Consider the following 23,338-nt stretch of genomic DNA (forward strand, 5'->3'; position numbering starts at 1 on the left):
GTACCGCCATGAAAATCCTTTCATCTAGTAGGTTCTATAATAATGTTTTTTATTTGCACTTATTTTTCCTCATTGGATGATGTTTCAGTAACTCTATGCCCCCATCATCGACATCCTGCATCCACCACCGACATGTACTCCCTCCGTTTCATATTATAAGACTTTCTAGCATTATCCACATTTATATAGATATTAATGAATCTAGACATATATATATGTCTAGATTTATTATATATTTATATATATATATATATATATATATATATATATATATATATAGGACACTCATATGGGGCACTATGGTGCCCGGCGCCATGGTTTCAAATGCACAAAATCACTCAAATTTTTTAAAATTTTCAAATTGTGAGTATATACCTAGTTATAAGAATTCGATTCATACCTATACCTATCAACAAAACAACTCAAATTTAACTTTATTTCACAATCCATGATTACATACCTAAGTATGTAATTATATGTATGGATGCTATATACCTAGAATCAAAATCTAACAAAAAAAAAGTTTGAACTAGTTAGTAAAGTAGTTAATGTTAATACCTAAATAATTGAAAAAGTTTCATACTCATTTGAATTGAGTATATACTCAATTTAAATCGTAGAGCCCGGACACCATGGAGCACCAAACAAATTATATATATATATATAAGCGATGCTAGAAAGTCTTATAATATGAAGTATTTAAGAACGACATGTGTGTATTCAAGAACATGCATGAATCTCAGCATATATATTTTTTCGAAAAGAAAAAAGTAAATTATAGCAATTTTTGTTTTGAACATACTAATTAAGAATCAGTAATCTCAGCAGTCAACCAGGTTTTATTTAGACTAGTTGCGAAACGGAGTACCTGCAGACCCTGGCCTCTGAATAAACGAGCCCCGGTCTGCAGTAGTACCCCTTGCTCGGGCTGCAGTGCCTGTCCTCGGAGCAGACGCAGCGGCCCTCCAGCGCGCAGCCGTCGGCCTTGGGCAGCTGCTCCTCCCCGCCGACGACCTCGTCGGACCACCGGCTGTCGAACAGCCCCCGCGGGTCGAGCTGCCGCTTCGCCGCGCCGAACTTGTCCCAGCTCGGGTACTTGCCCCGCACGCCCCGGAACGCCGCCAGCCTGTTCTTGGCCCAGTGCGGGCGCGCCCCGTGCTTGACGAACGCCAGCTGCTCCACCTCCTCCCACACGTCCTGGCTCAGCCGCGGCGACGACCCGTCCGACGCGCGGTAGTAGTTGAAGTCCACCACCACGGTGTCCTCCGGCTGGCCCAGGTATGCCTCCGACGCCTTCACGAATCTGACGAGGAGGCCGTTGTACGCGTCGACGCCGCACATGCTGTCCGGGTCGACGTCGCGCAGCCGCTTGACGTCGAGGACGAAGTCGCGGAACCTCGCCGCAGGCGAGAACATCGCCGTGCTCTCGTAGAAGAAGAGGCCCTTGTACCTGGGGTCCCAGGGGCACGCGCTGAGCGTGTCGGTGGGCGGCGAGCGCGCGCAGGAGCCCGACGTCTGCATCCTCCCCTGGAACCCCACCACGGGGTAGCCCGTGAACAGCCGCCCGCCGGCGCCGCGCAGCCCGTTGCCGACGAGCCTCTTCGCCGCGATCTCCGCCGCCGCCATCTTGCACTTGCCCTTCACGTTCCTGGACGCCTCCAGCGCGGTCTCGAGGGCCCTGATGCCGGAGGAGACGGCGATGAGCGTGGACTGGAAGCCGATGAAGTCGTTGACGCCGTCGCCCGTGGCGTTGAGCGGCATGCGGTCGTCGATCCTGTATACCGCCTTGTGCTGCGACGGGTACCAGGTGATGTCGGCGAACTCGTGGTTCGCGGCGTGGCGTGCGAAGTCGTCCTGGAAGGTGGAGTCGTCCCTGTACTCGTAGCTTATGCTTCTCTTGAACCTTGGCTCCAGAGCCAGAGTCACCTGCACACTCCCACATTACTAGGGAAATGATTCTAAACTCTTTGGAAAAGATCTCTCCTTGTTTTATGAGTATGTTATATGTAATATATCAATGTTAGATGTAACTTTTATAAATTACAAAAAAAAGATAAACAAATTTGACTGTGAATGTGATAATTAGTTCCTATCATAGCAAGGTTAATAGTACAGCTAGCTATTGGTTTAAAAAATAACACATCATTTTACTACAGCTAGTTTCAAAAGGTAACGGATACATTAATGAGCTCTATGATTATCTCTACCCATTTCTCATGCATAGCTTTTTTTTTAGTCTCGAGTAGTATTCTTTGGTTGGCTGCTCACGAAGGATGCGGCAAGTCACACGTGCACGAAAAAAAGCTCGGCCCACAGCATGGGTAGCAGTGTGCCACCCGACGGCAAAATAGTCGCTGACGCCTCTCTCTCTCTCTCTCTCTCTCTCTCTCCTCTCTCTCTCTCTCTCTCTCTCTCTCTCTCTCTCTCTCTTCTGCCTTTCTCTTTCTTTCAATTAGACAAAAATCTGTACTTGCTCTCAATCCTCGCCATTTGCAGCTAGGTAGTATCAAGCTTTGCAACAGTTCTGCGGTAGCAAACCGTGAATGGAGGTGTTGCAGAAATGCAGACATATACTCATGGTTCAATAAACATTAATAATGGTAAATAATTCGGTCATGTAAATCTTAATTTGGAATTCAATGTTCACTCAAAAGTACAAATAGAGAGCATCTAAGATCCGAGCTTAGAAAACGATTTGGGTAAACATATTTAGTGCGATCCGTGTGTCATGATGAAGATCGACTGGCCAGCCATGATGCACGCTAAGCTAGTATATTTCTCAATAATCTACCGTGGCAATTGAATTATATCATCAAATCATAGTAATTAAGTCAAAATGCATGATATATACGTTTTGTGACAGCTAGCAAACTTTATAGCTATGGTGATCGATATTTTTGTCATTAACAAAAACGGCACTAATTTATGTGAGCAGGGACAAGGGAAGAATAAAGTATACTCCTATTCTACGGAGTAATTGTCTTTCCTCATTCTACCAATTTAAAGATGAAGATTTGCACAAATTAGCATAGCATTTATTGTTGCCACCATGCTGCTCAATGCATGGAGTGGTAGACATGTGAGGTGTAGCCCGATGACAAATTTAACGAAGAGATCTTTGCTGTCCTTCCGAAAATACAGCCAATACAGACGGGGGCATATGCAGATGGTCGCTACTATACGACATGAAAAGTACAGCCAATCATACGTGCAGCCGTGCAGGAGGACAGTAGGAGTGATGGGTCGCTTACCTTTGAGATAACCCCTAGCAAGCCGAGGGAGACGAGAGCGGCGTTGAAGAGCGCGTCGCCTCTCCGGAGCGCCACCACCTTGGCCCACCCGTCCGCCGCGCCGGCGGGCACGACGAGCCTGAGCGCCACCACGTGGTCGTGCACGGCGCCGCCGCGGCCCCACCAGGAGCTCCCGTGGGAGCCCGTGCTGACGAGCCCCCCGACGCTCACCCCTTCCCAGTACGGCGCCGCCGTCAGGCTCAGCCCGCTCGCCTCCGCCGCGTCGATCACGGCCCGCAGCGGCGCGCCGGCGTCCGCGGTCACCGTCCGCGCGGCGGCGTCGACCGCCACGCCGTCGTACCTCGCCGTGCTGATGAGCAAGGAGGAGGCCGCGCCGCTGCTGCCGTTCCCGGGGCACGCCAGTTTCGGGATGGTGTGCGCGAAGCCGCTGACGACCTTGACGGGCATGTTCTTGGCGCTGGCGTCGGCGACGACCGCGACCACGTCAGCCTCGGACGCCGGGTACGCGACGGCCGAGACGGGGCAGTCGGCGCGGTCACTCGACCACGCGCCGTAGGCGTTGGAGAGCACGCAGCCTGCCCCATCGCCGCCGGCGCCGCCGCTACCGCCACACCGCACAGGCGGGCGCGGCGGCAGCGGGACGGCGGCGGGCAGCAGGGTGGAGAGTAGGAGGGGGAGGAGAAAGGTGGCGACCATTGCTTAATTTGTTCTCAATCTTGGGTTGGGTGCGCCTTTTTTTTTTTTTTTTGCTTTGCTTGGGTGCCAGCCTTGGTGTGTTGCTGGAGCAATGGGGGGTTATGCTCGATCGATTCTTGCAGTCTTGCTTTTGTGGTGGCGACGGACGAGGCCAGCCGCGGGGATGGGCGGAGTGCTGTGCGTGTCAAGTAATGATGCCTCAGCCCTTACGTACTTGGAAAGGATTGTCATTGACAATCTGGCTTAATTTGTTCCCAATTTCGATCAATTTTAATTTAATATATAAACACATGTAGAGGGCTAGATGCGTAGAAAAACTAGAAAGGTAACTCGCACGTTTACGAGGGGAGTGGCGGACAGATGGGATTTGGTTCAGGTGCAGTTACTAGTGTGACTGCAACTTAAGCAGTCACATTAGGACCATCCAAGTTATATCCAATGGCTGAGATTCTCGGAGCACTGTTCGCACAGAAAAAAATAATACTGTACATACCTATAGCAATGGTGTTGTAGCACTTTGATATGTACCCTTGATTTGGAAAATGGATGGATGAGATACCATGCAGTCACTAACTTGCAGTCATAGTAGTGACTGCATGTGATCTCAATACAGACAGATGGTATTCCCTGTATATGCAATAATATAACTTTCAAAATCAACTATATGATTGTATATGGAATAATATATGAAGAAACCCATACTGCTATGTTATACTCCTTAATGTGACGTATGGAGTAGCTTATAGGGAAGGTCATTAATATTTAATCACTTAAAAATAATGGTTATGGTAATGGGTTTTCTTAATTGGTTCTTGAAATTATAACTTTTTCTACAATTGGTTTAATTAGTCCCTATTGATATTTTTTTCTATTTTCTGTTCTTTTAATATAAGTCCTATTTTCAATTCAAAAATTTAAATATGATAAATAGTGATAGTGTTAAACCTTATCTGTCAACCTTACTTAAAAAAATCAATCACCCTTTTTCTAAGGAGGTAAGCTTGGTAAGGTTATTATTATTTCTTAATGGATAGATTGTGTGGGATATGAGACTGCTAAATGCGTACTAGCTTGTAAACTCCAATACACGCGTTTGCATTGTGTGGCAGACAATCCATATGAGAATGTGACGTATGGAGTGTGCACCCTCTCTTTTTTAGAGCAGTAAAATAGCAGGCTATAAGCCAGCTACAAACATATTTTAAGGAGATAAATAAGAAGAGAGAAGAGCAGCGGACTATAAATTTGTAATCAGCTGTAGCACGGACTCCAAGATGCAGTATGTGTATGACAGGTGAGACCAGATATTAATAGTGTAGTATGCAATTATTGTATAAATATGCTATTAGATTGTCTATAGATGAATTAGAGCTAATAGTTGGCTATACTAGTGAACTTGCTCTTACTCTCTCCCGATCCCCTTCTCCACCGCCGCCGACACCGCACCTCCGCCCTTGGTCTCAATCTGCTCCCCTCCACCACCCCGGTCAGCGGGATCCCTCCCGTCCCCGCCGTGACCTCGCCGGATCCAAAGCGATCTCGCCGGCTTCTCCCTCTCCCCTTCTTCGCAAGCAGTGGCGCTCGATTTTCCCGCGAGCTCGCTGGCCTCTCCCCCTCCCCTTCTCGAGTGACAGCGGTAGCGGATTTGGTTGCGGCTCGCGAGCTCACTAGATCCGGCGACCTTGGTGGGGAGCGGCAACGCGACCACAACGGCGGTGGCGATAGATCCTCTCCACCTCCCCTTCTTCGCGAGTGTCAGCGGCGGATCATCGCGGTGGCGATGCCGGATCCCCATGGCGAAGGATATGGCTGCGAGCTCGCCGGCCTTCTCCTCGAGCGACAGTGGCAGTGGATCTAGCCAAGGCACGCGAGCTCTCTAGATCTGGACAAGAGCTCACCGGGAGTTCTCGGCGCGCGGATGTGGGGAGCGGCGAGTGACGATGACCACGAACAAGTTTGCTTCTGCTTCTCCTTTGCCCCCAAAGCAAGTCGTGGGACTCCGGATTTGCTCAACGTGCAACCCAGAGTTGTGGCATCACAACTCCCAAGCCAAGGCGTTTCCTTAATATTCACCGTCGAGTCATCAAAGCCGTCAACTAATTCAGAGGGGCTCGGCTGGCCCGGTCGCCCTACGCTACTGGCGCTTCCAAAGGCGAAGCTCTCGTCTTTGGCGACCAGCAAACTCTGGGCTAAAACCTGTAGTTTTGAAGCAAGGGATGAGCGCGAAAGCCGTTGCGCTTCCGTACACGCGCATACGTTTTCTTGCTCCGTCGCGCGTTAGTACAATAACGCGCAGCCGTTTTCTTGCTGGGGCGGACACGGATTTCTCTCTAAAGGCGAAGACTCAGAAGTGGGCGAACACTCGGCCCAGCGGGCGAACATGCCGGCTCCGGCTCCGCGCACCTGCTGACACCTTTCGAAGCACTTTCACGTGTGAACCGAAGTCGTCTTGCCGAACTCCTTCCTTTCTCATTTCAGTCCTCGCCTTTTTCATCTTCCGTAGGGGCCTTTAGTCTTTTGATTAGAGTAGAGGTCGCGAGAGAGCAGAGCGTACCGCCCTGCCATAGTCGCGAGGATCTTAATAGTCGGTCGCGACTGTTGTCATAGTCAACGACGGTTGAAACTTCTAGGTCACGCTTGAGCTCGTGAGACCCCGGTTGCCACTACTGCGGGCACTTGGCTCCTACATGGAGGCCCAAGACCGCTATCCAGCATGATGCGTTAGACATGGCCTAATAGATTGAATGTGACACATTTTAATACAACGAATCTGAACAGAGATGATACATTCTAATACAACGAATCTGAACGGAGATTTATTCAAATCCGTTTACTAGGATATGTCACATTCAATCTAGGTTATAATATTTTGAGACAGAGATAGTATCCATAGGTTGATTTATCTATCACAACTTTGTAGCTTATGAAAATGAAACAGTACTAAAAGAGAAACTAAAAGGAATGCCTACACTACCTCAACCATGACATTCGGTAATTGGCTTTCAAACACAGGGCCGTCAATAAGCACGTTTGAGTAAGACGACGGAACATGCCCCTAAAGTTTTCATATTTTAATGAGTAAATGTCACTTTGGTCCATGTATATTTACCAAAGTGGTAACTTGGACCAGGGTAAAGTCTAAGTTTTCACATGGTACCATCTTTTTTTACCATCCTTTGCATATTGTACCAGGGTTTACCGGCAACCAAGCTAATCTTTGGTCCAACCCACGTGAACAACAGCGTTTTGGCTCGTGCGGCGGACTCGTCGCCTCGACAGTGATGGGGAGCACGGCGGCAGCGACGACATGCATCTCTCAACGTCGATGATGCCTCCGCAAGTCCACATACATCGACCGCCCCGCCTCCATCGTGTAGGGTCCCTACTCCCTCGACGTCGCCTCTGCATACAAATGACCGCCCCCGCCGCACCATCATGTAGGATTAACACATGGTGGGACACACCAAGCAGCCACCGTCGCTGCTGAAGATCGTCGACGGCGACGAGATCTAGTTGTTTGCTTCGCTGCAGCATTATGCTGGCGCCGCCGATCCGGGTGAGCCCCGAGTCCAGCGTCGTCGTCAAGGATAGCGAGAGCCGAGAGCTCGTTGCCGCCGCCGTCATACACGACGACATAGCCTTCCCGTGCTTCATGCCATGCTCCTGCAAAATATCAGCACTTTGATCAGTGACCAATTTGGGTTGATATAAACTCTGAAGCTAGCGGATAAACAAGCGCATCCATCCGCACGCGCATGCACGCTAGCTGCCGACTGGTTGCTCAAGTCAAGTGGGTAGCTAATTAAGAAGATGATGCCTATAGTGATGGAGCTATACCCTATACTTCGTAATAGCCATGCCTTGTGATCATCATCACGGCGAGGTCCAGCAGCCTGGGCGTGTCTGGCATCGTCCGCAGCAGCAGCGGCAAGCAGGGACTCCTCCGGCGCCATGGGCGGATATGCTACGACCTACTGTGCTCCGCTCCAGCCAAAACGCTGCTCTTCACATGGATTAGGCCAAATCTTAGCTTGGTGACCCAATTAAACGGTAAACCCTGGTGCAATTTGCAAAGGGTGGTAAAAAAAGGTGGTGTTATGTGAAAACTTAGACTTTGCCTTGGTCCAAGTTGCCACTTTGGTAAATATACATGGACCAAAGTGACATTTACTCTATTTTAATCCATGCTTTGAAACCTAATTTTGAAACTTTTACCAAAAAAAAAAAACACACACTTTTCACAATTGGCAAGAACCAAATACATGCTGACAGCATCACGTTACCAGCCACCACCAACAACAAACAAAACTAGAGAACGTTTCGAGCCTTTCATGTTCCCAAAATTTATGCATTATTTTACTCTCTTAAAGAAGCGAACACGTACAGATCGACTCCTATTTATTATGCGATTCATTTCCTACTTAAATTGAGACAGCACAGCAGATCAACAAGACAATGTATAATGGTATTCAGCAGTGCGAATCCAGCCATGAAATGATGTCGTTAATGGCAGTTGAAATCCGGTCATCAGGTTCACCCTCTAAGATAGAATGATATCCATCTTCGTAGAGCTTGAGAGTCTTGTCTTTTGTGCTAGCTTTCTCGTACAGGAATTCGCTGACATGGGGGTCGGTAACCAAGTCTGCTGCTCCGTGGAGAATCAGCAATGGGGAACAAATCTGTCAAGTAAAGAGGGTTTCGCATTTGTAACTATTTTTCAAAAGAAGTGATGGCAATGGTTGCTTCCAGGCACTGAATAATTTAGAAAAGGGAATTCAACCGCTTAAAAAGATAAGGTAAAAGCAACACTGACCTTCTCCAACTGGGATTCTATGTCCTTTGTAGCCTTCAAAAGTTCAACTGCTGTCCTCAACCTCATTTGTTGGGTATATGAAATGGCATTGTACTCAGCCTGGAAGTTGAAAATAGAGAGGATTTATAGCATTTAGATGTTTCAACAAGCTTTCTAGTACTGATGCTTTTTTTCCAAGGTGTTATGATTCTTGCTATTAACTTTTGAAAAATAAGCATTTTGTCAAAAAAATAAGTACATTCAACACTGGTGCTGGTGGTGTAACATCTTCTGAAATCTTGCCGATAATGTGCTATTACAGTACATTCAAACAAAGCAAGTTGAAGATGATAGCATGAAATTGGCCCAAGAAACTTACTACTTTTCTTTTACTTGGATCTCTAAATGCCAAATCTCCAATATCTTTTTGTGGAAATAACTTTGCTTCTGGAAGAAGGCATGACAATATGCTCAATGCCTTCAACACTGGCGCTGGTGGTGTAACATCTTCTGAAATCTTGCCAAATTAAAGTCAGAACCATATAGACATATCATACACCCAAATATAGAACAAGCATAATGATTGGTTTAAACGCTTGCAACAAATCAGCGTAACCGAAGATGGTTGTTATGATAAAGATCACCAAATTTTGGTAACTTGTTCATGCATGAAGTATAGTTGCAAGTATTATTGCACATTGCAGTACAAAAACCAAAAAAGGGGACATCTCACAGGTAGTTAGTATCCATTTCAAGTAAACTTAACAGTGGCATTGAGTTAGTACTGCCAATTTAATATAACATTTGGTGATAAAGTAATTGATAAGCCTTCATTTACAATGCATTGTGCTTCCCATGACTTGAAAGTGAACATTGGACAATATACAACTAACACCCAAAACAATAAAAATGTTATAGATCACTAGATTTGGTGAACCTTTTTCTAGATTCTAACCTTACCTTGCACATAGGTGCAACAAGAAGCACTCCATCCCATTCTTTTGGTTGTTTCAGGTGTACTTTCAAAGCCACTGCACCTCCCATTGATTGTCCCAATAGAAAATGTGGGAGCCCACGGACCTCCTTCCTGCCTAGACATTACAAAGCATTTCATTATGATGTATAGATTGTATCATTGTAAAGCACACCGATTCTTTGTATGCTGGAGATATATATCAAAAACCTTTTATCCGTGAGTATTGTTCAATGACATGTTCCACCATTCCATCAAAGCTGGCAATGTAGCCATGAAGACCATATGATAAACCAAAACCAGGATAATCCATAGCATATACTGCATATCCTGCTGCTGCAATTCTCTTCGCAATCCCTGATAATTCCAAGAAAGTAAAATATGCATAAACAAGCAGGCAACAAAAAGAGAACTCAACAGAAGAACATAACAGTAGCAGTAGCGGAATAATCACCTTCGAAAAAGAAAGTGCAAGTATCACCATATCCATGGCAGAAGAAAAGTGCTGCCTTGGTGGCAGTGCCCTCCCTAGGCAGCCAACTCTTCCAGAAAATCTCAACCCCCTTTGAATTGGTTTCAAAATTCTACACAGAAAGCAATATAACTTACTACAAAAAGAAAAAAGAAGCAATTAAACAGCTCATTCAAGATTGAAAGTGCCTACTGCACTTAGATTTGTCTTTTGAGGTCAACTGCAAATTCAATATGCAAGTAACTTCATGCCAGTATGCCACTCCCTGTAAAAAGTTTACTTAGTGGCCTGAATACACCACTTTCACTTTTTAATGGATGCCGACATGCCATCTTTTCCAACAGAGAAAACATGCTGTCACAGGTAGATTGCATTTCTGCAAGGGAACTACTTGAACCAAATACAAGGTAAGGTCAATTCAAGATCTCCATCAATGTGCTTACCTCTTCCATCTGGATTCCCTTGGGAGCCATCTACAGAATGAGAAATAAGAGATAAATGATTAGAAAGCAAGACCAACCGGCATCGCACACAACAACATTACTGGATAACAACCATTGATTATAGACATAGTGTGTTACGCTCTGCTCTCAAGGGCGATGAACTTTCGAATTTTATCAGCATTGATCAAAACCCAACACGCTACAAGTATCTTTCGGTTGGCATAAACTACAGAATCAAAGGATCTGACATTCTCACTGAATAGCTCAATCAACAGGACTTAACTACATATACTGCGGCATTCAAGCTTAGAGCTCCCTGTTCTATACTTCTATCCCATGATTAGAGCCATTCTTATGAGTTCATTACGAACCCAGTATGCTAAAATGAATATGTAGTAGCACCCAAGCAGTACAATCAACAGTACCACCGATCCAAGAGCGACTTCACCTCATCTTAACTGTTTACTCTACTGCTAATCTAAAACCATTTTTTCAAGTGGCAGGCGTACGGACCTTGAACAGGCAGTGGTCGAGGGTGGGGAGCACAGGCGCGAAGGCGCCGCGCACGCGGCGGCGCGCGGGGGCCCAGTCGAGGCACTGCGCCGCGGCGGCCCTCAGCTCCTCGCTCGCGCCCTCCAGCCTCGGCGGCTTCCTGTCCCTGGCGGCGCCGCCGGCAGCCGCCACCGCCACCGCCGCCCTCCTCCCCCCCGCGCACCCCGGCCTCGCGAGCCTCCCCGCCCGCCGCGGCGCCACCACCGCGGCGTGGCGCGGCGGCTGCAAGATCGCCGCCATGTGATTCGGAGGTGGTGGGGGGACGGAGCGGAGTGGGCGTACTCCGACCTGAGAGCGAGCGAATCAAAATTTTTTTTTTCCACCTGTGTTAGTTTGGTTTTGGTGGGCGTTGTCTCCTCTTTGTCTGGTGCGTTTGACTGTTTCGCGGTTGCCGAGCGTGCGAACGCGGATGTGGGCCCGCGCGGGCCATTGGGCCCAGTCGCAAGCTGCATCATGTTGGGCCCAGATGGGCTTAGGTAGGCTATTGGGCTTTGAAAGTCTTTGGACTTCCACGCAACATGTCTTCTTTTTCTCCTTTACTTTTTCTTGCTCTGTATACTATTGGGTATTTTTAAGGAGGGTTTGATGATGTTATATACGTACCAATCTAAAAGGATTTGATGATTTGCAGACATGTCGTTGACTTAAAGTGCCCCACGTGTTGTTACCGGGACTGTGACATGTAATAATATTTCTAAAGAGTATAGCAAATTACTGAATCATCCTTTTAAAAGAGCTTGTAGTACACTAACACTACAAGCTCTATCTACACTCTGAATGTGTTGTAATTTGTTCTTGTACCCCTTTTTACATACTAAAAGGAAATAGAATTTAGGTGGGGAAGCTCTTCCCTCCATTGAATTGGTGTTAAAAAAAACACTAACACTACACCTAGCGGTGGAGCCATAGCTCGACGACCGGCTGTCCGGGCTTGTCGGCGCGTGCACAATACAATTTGGTGCTATTAAGGGATCGATTATATTATTAAGACAGCTCAAAAAGGCGGCACCACGTTTGTTGTGGAGGCTAGAAATTCCCACATTAATCGGAGAAAAAGAAAAAAGAAAAAGAGAGTCCAAGTAAAAATACAATATAAAAATAGCTGAAATTCGGAATTAAAATAAGCAATATTGAAATAAGTTTCCATATAAGAACCCAATGCGAGATTAATCTAAATTCAAAATAAAAATAAAATAAAATCTAAAATTAGAAAAAGAAAGGAGAGTCTAAGTAGGAATACAATCTAAAAATAGCTGAAATTCGGAATTAAAAATAAGCAATATCGAAAGAAGTTTCCATATAAGAACTCAATACGAGATTAATCAAAATTTAAAATAAAAATAAAATAAAATCCAAAATTAGAAAAGGAAAGGAGAGTCCAAGTAGGAATATAATATAAAAATAGCTGAAATTCAGAATTAAAAATAAGCAATATTGAAAGAAGTTTCCATATAATAACCCAATACGAGATTAATCAAAATTCTAAATAAAAATAAAATAAAATCCAAAATTAGAAAAAGAAAGGAGAGTCCAAGTAGAAATACAATCTAAAAATAACTGAAAATTGGAATAAAAAATAAGCAATATTGTAAGAAGTTTCCATATAAGAACCCAATATGAGATTAATCAAAATTCGAAATAAAAATAAAATAAAATACAAAATTAGAAAAGGAAAGGAGAGCTCAAGTAGGAATACAATTTTGAAACAACTGAAATTGAAAATAAAAAATTAAAACATTAAAAGAACATAATACGGTAGTAACTAATTTTTTTTAAAAAAATTATGAAATTAGAAAAAGAAAAATAAGATTTCAATTAGGAATACAATTTATAAATAACTAAAATTTGTGATAAAAATAAAGACTATTGAAAAAAAAGACCATCTAAAACACATGACGAGATAAATTAAGTAACATGTCTATAAAGGAGTAGAGTGGTGGCGGTTGATACGACATATAAAAATTGTTAATAAAACACCAAATAGAATCCTAATGACGATTAAAAGGAGGAACTTCAGGTAGGCCGTGAAGCAAACAAGTAAGGCACTTGCTGGGACTTCTAGAAAGTAAAAAAAAAACCCATTTGATAATCATATTCGATTTTTAAAATCTCAATGACAATAAAAATGAGAAGCAGCGGGCGAGGCGTATAGGACTATAGTTGCAGAGCCGCCGACGGTTGACGGGACTTCTATAAAATTAAAAATGAATTCCAACGATAGTTATGTTCGATTTTTAGAATCACAATGACAATAAAAGAGTAGGCAACGGACGGGCTGTAGAGGGGCACAGTGACATCGTTTGATGGGACTTCTAAAAATTATAAAAAATGAAATTACAAGTCCAATTTTTAAAGATTCAGAACTTCCAAAAAGTAAAAAAACCCAATGATAATCATGTTCGATTTTAAAATCTCAATGACAATAAAGAAGGGAGGCAGCGGGCGAGCCGTAGAGGAGTACAATGGCAAAGCCGCTGATGGTTTGGCGGGACTTCTAGAAAGTAAAAATGAACCCAAACGATAATTATGTTCGATTTTTAAAATCTCAATGACAATAAATAGAAGAGGAGTATAAGGTAACGTTTGACGGGACATCTAGAAATTATAAAAACAAAACCCAACGTGACAATAAACTCTAAAAACTATAAAATCCAATTTTTAAAGGTTCCAACAAGAATGAATAGAAATAGTGGTAGATCGAGCAAGCAAATAAAGAAGGAAATGACATAAGGGGTAGCAACTGTGTGACTTTTAAAAACTATATAATTAGAAACACGAGGATGATAAGGTTTGGTCTTTTAAAGTCTTAAGATAATGAGATAGCTATTTAATAAATTTTAAGTAAAATCATACTAGAAAATATATGATTTTGTTTGGGTGCTAGCCGCGCAATTGCGCGGGCCACCCAGCTAGTTTAAGATAATATTTTCAAGCACTTGACGTAGTTACATTTGTCTGAACTGTAAAGAATGTCTAGCTCCGCCACTTGTACCATATATATACATCCAATCGATACAGACATACAGGAGATGGATCAACTGACACCCAAGCAACTGCTACCAATTAGCGCCACACTTAATATATATACACATAAATACATGGAGCCACACATTGACCTTGCATTTAACTAAGCATTGGTGCGTACGTAATGCGGCAACCTGACATGCAACCCTGACGAGAGCCAGCGCGCGGCTCGTTTTGTTGCACAGCTTGCACTGCTCGACATGCCTGCACCTTCTCTCTCTCACAGCTGCTGCTTTCGCATATCTGCTCGTTTTGTTTAACCGGCACTCGATCCGTTGCCTAAACAATTAGCAGCTCGACAGCGATTGGCGACGCCAACGCTGTGGATGATCGAGATCGATGCTGTCAGTTTGGTTGATGATGTTCTCCCCAGCTCGACAAAACGGGCACTGCATCGGCGACCATCTAGCTAGCCAGCAGGTGGAAAGGAGATCCAAGTATAAATTTATCGATGGGGATGTCAACCTCGCTTAGTTTATACGGCCACTCATACTTGCTCCAACTGTACATATATACTAGTCAGATGTGAGAGAAGAAGAGGTTGTATTTTCTACTTCCATCCACTCTAGGCAAATTTATCTGGAAAGCACATAAGACAACGAAATGATGGTGTGAAAATGTAAATTAACTTACTCTCCAGACCAGAAATATTAGTACTCCATTGCCATTGCCATTTTCGTTATACATAGAGAAAATGATAACGATAATGGAGGCGCTGGAGTTCGAACTCCAGCATATGCCCTTGTCACCATCATTGTCAAATGTCAACCTAGCTCAGCGACCACTTTGCAATCCTAAAACTTGCAGTGTATTATAAGGAGATCGCTATTATATATGATTCCTTATATAAATCGTAGCTGGGCCGGGGAGACTCGGCTCGGCTCGGGTCGGGTCGGGTGAAAGCTGACCCATGTCGTCGCAGCAGCAGTCTGCATGTCTGCATCGATCCTTCGGTGCGTGACTGATAATATTTGTTTATTCAGTGATAAGTTTCCTCTTCTTTAGTTTCCTAAACTTCTGATGTGATCATCTCTGCATGATAATGATTTAATTATGATCCTCTCGGTTTGGTTATTGTTGTGTATCACGTGATAGTGGTGACACACAACAACTCCCAAATTACCATCTAGTTAACCCCCAAACTAGGTAGAAAAACCAGGGACTTCGGTTAGTTTCCTGGAAGTCTAAAACTGGATGAGTACGGTGTGCTTTTTTTATTGCTAAATGTATTTGTTGGATATTGTAGGGTAACTGCAAGTTGTCTCCTGTTATTTTCAGTTTTCTAATACTGTTAGTCCACTGACATATATATCAATATATCTGCTTGAATTGTGTCAACTCTTAAGTACTCAGAAACTTTTAGTTATGTACGCAATGCCGATATGAGCATATATACTAAACAACTACCACACCGATAACAAGATGACAGCACTACACACACCAAGCTATATAGATAGATTGCTTCATCTTTGTCTTATCTTTGCTGAGTCTGAAGTTTCTGAAGTCTGAAACTAGCTTAGAAGAGATGCAGGACTACTCGCCATGTGCTTCACTCCACACTCGTTCTCTGCAATTCGCTTACGTTGGATCAGAGAGAATATTGAATTAAGCTAGGATATTCACAGATGAATTAAACGGATCAATCAAATGCATGTCGGTATATGTGGCCACGGATCGATCACACGAGGGACGGTTTACTCTGCTCAGCATCTTGATTTTATCTGGATATAAATAACTTATTGCACCTGTCACAGCTCCTATCATTCCGTCTTGCTGAAAGCTACAAGCAGCGATTGACTCCACCATGACCTTGAGTTTAATTTCCTTGTTTTGATCTATCCGTTCTTGATGGTTATCAGTTCATAATTGGGACTTGTCGATTGAATAAACTAGGCAGCCTGTAGCCGTCATCAATATAGTTCTCTCGACCTGCTTTTTATATGTGCATGCCGCCATGCCCATAGAATAGACACTTAGCTTGGTGGTATTCAATCAGTTCAGCATGACACGGACTGGCGTCATTTGGTTAATTAAGCACTCGGGCTAAATGATGAACCGGAAGTTAAACTGTTTACACATTTTTATACATTTTGATTTGTTTTACTGCCTCGACTTTCAAGTAATGGGGACTAGGGAGGTATATACCTCTTCAAAAATAGGAGAAAACCTATGCAAAACATCACTACTGGACAACTGAACTTTTATCGTGGTGCCCAAAACACAAATATCTCAGTTAGATTTAGTACTAAAGATATTTTAGAGTTGGTTCTAAAAGTACAAGTCTAAAAATCATTTTTAGTTCCGGTTGTTGTTACCAACTGGTAGTAAAATAGTACCGGTTGGTAACCCCAACCGAGACCAATCTTTAGTTCTGGTTGGTGTTACCAACCGGTACTAATGATGCTTTTAGTACCAATTGGTACTCAAGATGTCTCTAAGGTTAGTTAAAAAAAGATCTCCATCTAAGTTAGACATGTAGTAGATAGGATGGTAACATGCGTGAGGACTGAGGTTATCTTTAGTCTCGCTTTACTAGTCTCGGCTGCTACAACCGAGAATAAAGGGGGGTTTTAAACCGGTAGTAAAGATGCATTCTCTAGCAGTGCATTTGTCATAGTTGACTTATATATCCTAGTCAAACTATGTTGTGTATTAATTTATATGTTACTACGTTTTGTAGGTTAACAATCACATTGTTACTTTTATTTCACATAATAATTTTATAATAGTGCAGTGAAGCTTCAAGTAGTTATAACTTATAAGCATATTATTGGGAAATGAGTGGTCAATGTGTATATAATCTAGTCAACATTGTCAAGTATTTAAACACAAATGTAGTGTTACATAACTATCTCTCCCATATATACAAATGTATTGTACGGCTGTTTAGAGTGATAAAAAGATCTATAGTAAGTAAACACTTCAAGGAAACTCTCACATTAATCAAAAAAATCCAAACTTTGATTAGGTGGATTTTTATATCATGACCGTAAATCATATTGAGAGTTAATAAACATATCTAGGAAATACCACTAATATTCTATAAAATGTTTTTAACAATTTGGAATGAATTAATGTGGAGTTGTTCATGTATATTTGACTCTTAATTTAGCATTGTATAAATGTAATTCACAAATATATGAAATTACTAATAAGTAGCAAATTTTAGTCGATATGGACTCCTAGTTCAGTCAAATCTGCTGTATTTTAGAAATAAATTCAGAATTAATAACTTGCCTTGGACACTCAGTTTAGCATTTTGTTAATTTACATTTGAAATTCAAAATTAATAATTAGATAGCTAAGGTGGACTCTTATTATAGTCTAATTAAACTGTTTTGGTTCCACAATAACAATAATAATAATACGTCCAACTAGTGTCTATTAGTTGGGTTCTTTGTGAAATTTCCAGCCTTACTCAAATTTCATGTTAAAATTGGGCCAATATTTACGACTCAAGCTCAAGATCTCACATTTGGGCTCTGAAAGACTGAAACAGGATTTACACTTTTGGAACGTTTGGAACTTTTTTGCATGAAATTATTTTCAGTTTTAGAAAAAATTGATTGAATTATAATAAACTTTGACCACATTCACAAAAAAAATAAAAAAAAATCCGATTACTTCATGCAATACTGTTTTGATTAAGTTGCATGTAGCAGCACAGTACTTCACCTAAAATCTTGATTATTACTGAGAAATTAAATATGTATAATTCGCTTGTATACTTCCACAGTACTGCTATTTCATTAAGGATCCATGTTCTCCATTGGCTCACTCCTCACTACTTAAGATTCGTTCTTAATCGTTCCCCCCTCATTTTATGGCTTCTAAAACAAGAGCTTTCAGTAGCTGGAGAGCCAAAGCGCCCAGTGGAGGGGACACTGATGCTACGCGCTAGGATATATTCATCAGCATTGCAAGCATGCCTGCCCGGATCTCTTATGCGTGTGCGCTTAACTAATTGGCAGTTGCTATCAAGCTCCAGGCAGATCAGATCAGTTGCATCCATATGCATGCATGAAAGGCCGGCGCCGTCGCATCAACTGTGGATGAGGGAAATGCTGGGGCCGACGCGCGCCGGGCGCGGCATACGATTCCGGCGAGCGCGATGTGTGTCCGGCCGGCCAGCGCCCGGACTTAAAAGCGCAAGCGCGCGTCGTGGTGGGCGCGCGCCCGCCGCCCGGTTACGTCGGTACGTCGATCGATCGGTCGTGAAAGAAGAAGAGATGTACAGATTCGGCGTGCACCCACCACCACCGCGGCGATCTAGCGAGAGAAGGACGGAAGTGAGAGCGAGCGAGCGAGAGAGGGAGAGGGGATCGGAATACCAGCGGCTAGGTAGCACCGGCCAAGCGACTCACTCGCTTCAAGTGCCGGGGAATCGGTGGAAAGGGATAAATTAAAGCGTCGGGGTTCGTTCTCCTGCATGCTGTGCGCACTCTTACGACGACGTTGGGTGTTCCTATGCCATGCATGCGAGATTTTGCCCGATAAGAGCAAGTTTTATAATAGAGCCAACAATGAGCTTATAGCTTATTTTAGAGTTAACATGTATAGTAAATGGGCTATAAGGTTACCTCTTTTTTTTCTCCTCCTCTCTCTATCTCTCACCTATGTATTTAATGTATCTATCTTGAAATATGTGAAGCTAGCTCTTGCATGGGAGCCAACCCTCTCAATTTTTCAAATTCTCTTTACTCCACATAAACTTATAAACTTATAGTTGGCTTATAGCCTACTATTATACTTGCTCTAACTAGCTGGCTGTGCAATGCATGCATGCCTTTTGGTAATTCGGTCAAACTCCCATATATTTTATTTAGGTAGTCTTTCGTTCTAAAATATAACAATCTAATATGGATGAGATTCCTATCTAGATTTTGTACTACTAAAATATGTCTTATTTATATTAGGTTGCTATATTTTAAAATGGAGAAAGTAGCTGGGAAAATGTTTGTGAAGTTTTTAATTAGCTCCTGATCAAACATGTTGTTTGTTCTTACATTGTGCCTCAGCGAGGCATAATGCGCCTCGATACTAACTAATGACAATATGACATCAAGAATACATGCGTGCTGACTGCTGTGCTGTTGTTTGCTATAGCTAGGAGTGCTCCTTTTTTTTAGGGGGGAGCCCATTGATGCACCACTGCATGATGATTCTTCCATTTAGATAGAAAGTTGACGTAGACATGGAATGAACATCACCTATATGGTGGATTAAGAGAGAAGCCAATTTAATTTAGGCTGTGCTTAGGATTCAGAGGTGTAAAGTTTTGGCATGTCACGTCGGATATACGGATACACATTTAAAATATTAAACGTAGTCTAATAACAAAACAAATTACAGAATCTGTTTGTAAACCGCAAGATAAATTTATTAAGCCTAATTAATCCGTCATTAGCAAATGTTTACTGTAGCACAACATTATCAAATCATGCCACAATTAGGCTTAAAAAATTCGTCTCACAATTTACACACAATCTATGTAATTAGTTATTTTTTTCATCTATATTTAATACTCCATGCATATGTCCCAACATTCCATATGACAGTGTGTAAAATTTTACCAGGTGATCTAAACAGGGCCTTAGTGTAAACTTCTTCCTATCTATTCAAAACTTCAATGCTTCTGTCTTACATACTAGCTAGCTTAATGCATGTGCTCTACAACAAGAATTAAAAAAGAGAACCCCACAGTACACTTTAAAGCCTTAATTTTTTTAAAAAGAAATCCCATTGTAAATCTTTAGGTCATATTTATTATCATTTTGTATTGTTGCTTTAAAATAAAATTTTCTTCTTTGATATCTTGGGGGTTGGAAAAGGGACGAAAATCCACCTACCTCACTATTTGTGGACCGACATGGTAGTGGTGGTGGGTGGTGGTAGATTTATCACTAACCACTATAGTTAGGGTCCTTGCACTAGTTTTCAAATTATTTGCATTAGGACTTTAAGTAATAGTTATATGTTACCTTAACTATTAGTATTGCTATAAAAACTATTTTGCCAATTTTGTTGCAGAAGTGCAGATGGTAAGTTCTCCTAAAAAGTTAATTTAACTATTTCTAAGAATTAGTTGGAGCTGCCACTATCAAAGAAGGGTTATCCATGTTGGCCCATCACCGCGGGTTTGGCATGATCCTATAGCGGTTCACTTTAGTTTTCTACTTAAACCAAAGTTACCTACAGTGATACTTGGTATTCAATTCCAAGGAATACTAGATTTTACTCTCAAGTGATTTACCTAATTTTTTTGGATATTAGTGTTTAAAAAACCTAGATGGTAGAACATATTGAATATGCTTTTTACATTATTTGGGATCACACACATTAAAAGAAACCTATACTTTCTTGTGCAACAAAAAGAAACATCTAGTTAATTTTATATCACAAGTACTCTAACAATACTTCTACTTCATGTGATTATATGTTTGAGCGATTTGTTATGACTTCCAAATAGCTGGTATAAAATCCACTATTTAGGTTAGTTCAAATGACATAGGCAGATAGATATCGGTTACTTCTTAAAGGTTTTGTTCTAAAGAGGGTGTCATATACATTGTATTTTTTTCTTAGGTTTTTGGAGAACTAGAAACCGCAAGGTGATAGCGATGTTAAATGACAAAATGTATTTAATTGTTTATGGAATAGCAATTGTTAAAAATAGTTGGTGCTCTTGTATCGACGGGTTATACCTGACCACGGTATTTGAGGGACGTACGATATGACTAATAGCAAGGTTTAAGCGAGTATGGAATAAGAGAACGGGGGACAAGGACTTTTATACTAGTTCATGACCCTGAGACGGGTAGTAGCCCTATTCCATTATATGCATTGATCTGGGTGTATCACACTGAGTACAAAGGGAGAGTAATTAAGTTAGCTAATCTAGCCTATTAAACTAGTCTCGATAGGTGTAGCATGGTGTATGGCTTATGATATACCCTCTCCTCCTTGGAGGCCATGTATTTATATTGAAATATGACCCCTTATCTAAATAGAACTTGGGTATCCCAAGTAGATATGGGCAGGCATGACCCTAGTCCCCCCTACTACCACCACCACCACCATTTTGTATAATAATAGGTATGTGGTATTCTCGCAATGATAGTAAGTGCAGGTATATGTGTGTGCAATATCTATGACACTAACATCTTCTTTGTGAAATTGATATAGCAAGCCTAATTATAGAGCATAAGCAATGAGATGCACCTAGATTTTTCAATGGGATGGATACCCATTATGTGAGTGTGGCTACACAACTAGCAAAAACCAGCGGAAACAACCAGAAGAAGTACGTGATGATAACATATTCGTTTGAAGTGGATAGATACTTCGGGCACCATTGGCATCAACAAAAAAGGAGAGTTGGTACTATCTTTGGGCAAATGGGTTGGTGCTTTCTATGCGCAAATTTTGTACTTTGGTGTGGTGGTTAGATATCAATGCCAAGATAAAAAAAATCTATGTATATGAAAACCAAATTAGCACTGCCAGAACAGTCTAATTCATCATTTTGAAACAAAAATTTCTCTAAAAAATAATCTAGTTCACTTATTTCCGTAAAAATGGACAAAAATATTCCTATGCTCCAAGTAGGGCCTCAAAGATACCCCCTTTATTTTGGATAAAAGCCTTGATGCTCAAATAGAAGACACATCATGGATGCCAACTTTAGCTTGAATATTGTAATACTGAAGCCACAAACATGTATTTCATCGCATAAATTTTCTAGAAAAAGTGTGGTGTGTTTTCATCTAGTTTGATGGATAAATTTCAAAAGCTAACATAGCAATGTGAGTACATGTGTGCACCAATCAGTTATAAAGGCTCCTCAACTGAGCACAAATTAAATTTATGGCTTCTAAAAAAACTTTTATTACACTTCCAAATTTGCTATGATACTTGCATTACCCCTTGTTCCGATGTGTATTCCATGAAAAAATCAATAAAATTGTGTTCATTCGAGCCCTCATTTTTAATCTTTGTTGCTTATGTTTCACAATATTTGTCTACTTACACAGAGCTTATGTTTCACAATATTTGTCTACTTACACAGAATGTGCATATCATAATATGTTCCATGTAGTAAGTTGGGGGTAAAGTTACCGTAACATTATCATATTTGGACCCTTATTTGTGGTGGCAAAAGATGAATATACACTTTGCATTTGTTGTAGCTAGTTTGTCTTGGTAAGTTTGTTGATTGGGCATAGACAAATATTATATATGATAAGAAGGAAGTAGTAGGGTTTATGAGCAAATTGCAAAGAAGTGTATGTGTCTTCAAGCTTTTCACCTTTCGCTTTCTATTTTTCCCTTTGCATAATTGTATTTGATTGACCCACCTTGTATGCTTCACTCTAGCTTTGATTCTCTAGTTCTCTTTCATTTGTGTGTTTTACCCTATTTGGTTGAAGTCAACTGTACTAGCTAGTGAGCATATTGTGTATGTATTCTATTATTCCCCAAATTGCAAGAAATGCTTGTGAGATGACTAAAAGTTATAATGGGCTACAAATGCATGCACGACGAGGTATCCTTTCCCTCTTTAAATATATTCTAGAAAAAACTTGCTCCCAATGTGCATCAAACCCCTCAATGTTCCCCGCATATAGGCTGATACTTTTCTAGCAAGTGTATGTACTATTGTCCTATAAAAGTAGTTGCACTTTGGGAGCATGCCAATCATCTTGTGGCGAAGTGGGTTTTCAGACCTCTTAAGCAAATCTAGGTTCGTGTCATAAGTAAAACTCAGTATCCATATTTTCTTTAATAAATATCATAATTTCTTTTGAAAAGGTGGCACACTTTGATAGCCCTGATCCAATAGCCTTAGGACATGTCTAATGATAAGCTAATGTTATATATAAGAACTACATGTATATAATCAAGAGAGTAACTAATTAAAAACAACTCATATAGTAGATATTATATATATATATATATATATATATATATATATATATAGTTGTCTCTTGAACACACACACTACCCTCTCTCCCCCCACCATTCTCTCTCTCTCTATCTCTCTCTCTCTGTGTCCCTAAGAGAGCATGCGTAGAGTTGGTTCTTGTATGACGATTATTCTCACATTCTTTTTTCAATTCTCATCTTCCCTACGTA

The 23,338-nt window shown here is 41.9% G+C and overlaps 2 protein-coding genes across 2 annotated transcripts; both read right to left on the bottom strand.

Moving 5' to 3' along the window:
- Positions 1–635: 635 nt before the first annotated feature.
- LOC4327936 (L-gulonolactone oxidase 3) lies at positions 636–4,048 on the bottom strand. The gene is made up of 2 exons (XM_015766338.3): positions 3,252–4,048; positions 636–1,926 (listed from the first exon to the last, which is right to left on the bottom strand). The coding sequence occupies exons 1-2, from the start codon at positions 3,945–3,947 to the stop codon at positions 844–846; spliced, it is 1,779 nt and encodes a 592-aa protein (XP_015621824.1). The 5' UTR covers positions 3,948–4,048; the 3' UTR covers positions 636–843.
- Positions 4,049–8,256: 4,208 nt separating this feature from the next.
- LOC4327939 (caffeoylshikimate esterase) lies at positions 8,257–11,509 on the bottom strand. Its single transcript, XM_015766340.3, has 8 exons — positions 11,141–11,509; positions 10,628–10,657; positions 10,167–10,296; positions 9,923–10,069; positions 9,700–9,830; positions 9,119–9,256; positions 8,761–8,859; positions 8,257–8,626 (listed from the first exon to the last, which is right to left on the bottom strand). The coding sequence occupies exons 1-8, from the start codon at positions 11,417–11,419 to the stop codon at positions 8,417–8,419; spliced, it is 1,164 nt and encodes a 387-aa protein (XP_015621826.1). The 5' UTR covers positions 11,420–11,509; the 3' UTR covers positions 8,257–8,416.
- Positions 11,510–23,338: the final 11,829 nt, after the last annotated feature.

Source organism: Oryza sativa, chromosome 1 (genome assembly GCF_034140825.1).
Source record: "Oryza sativa Japonica Group chromosome 1, ASM3414082v1".
NCBI classification, from domain to species: Eukaryota; Viridiplantae; Streptophyta; class Magnoliopsida; order Poales; family Poaceae; genus Oryza; species Oryza sativa.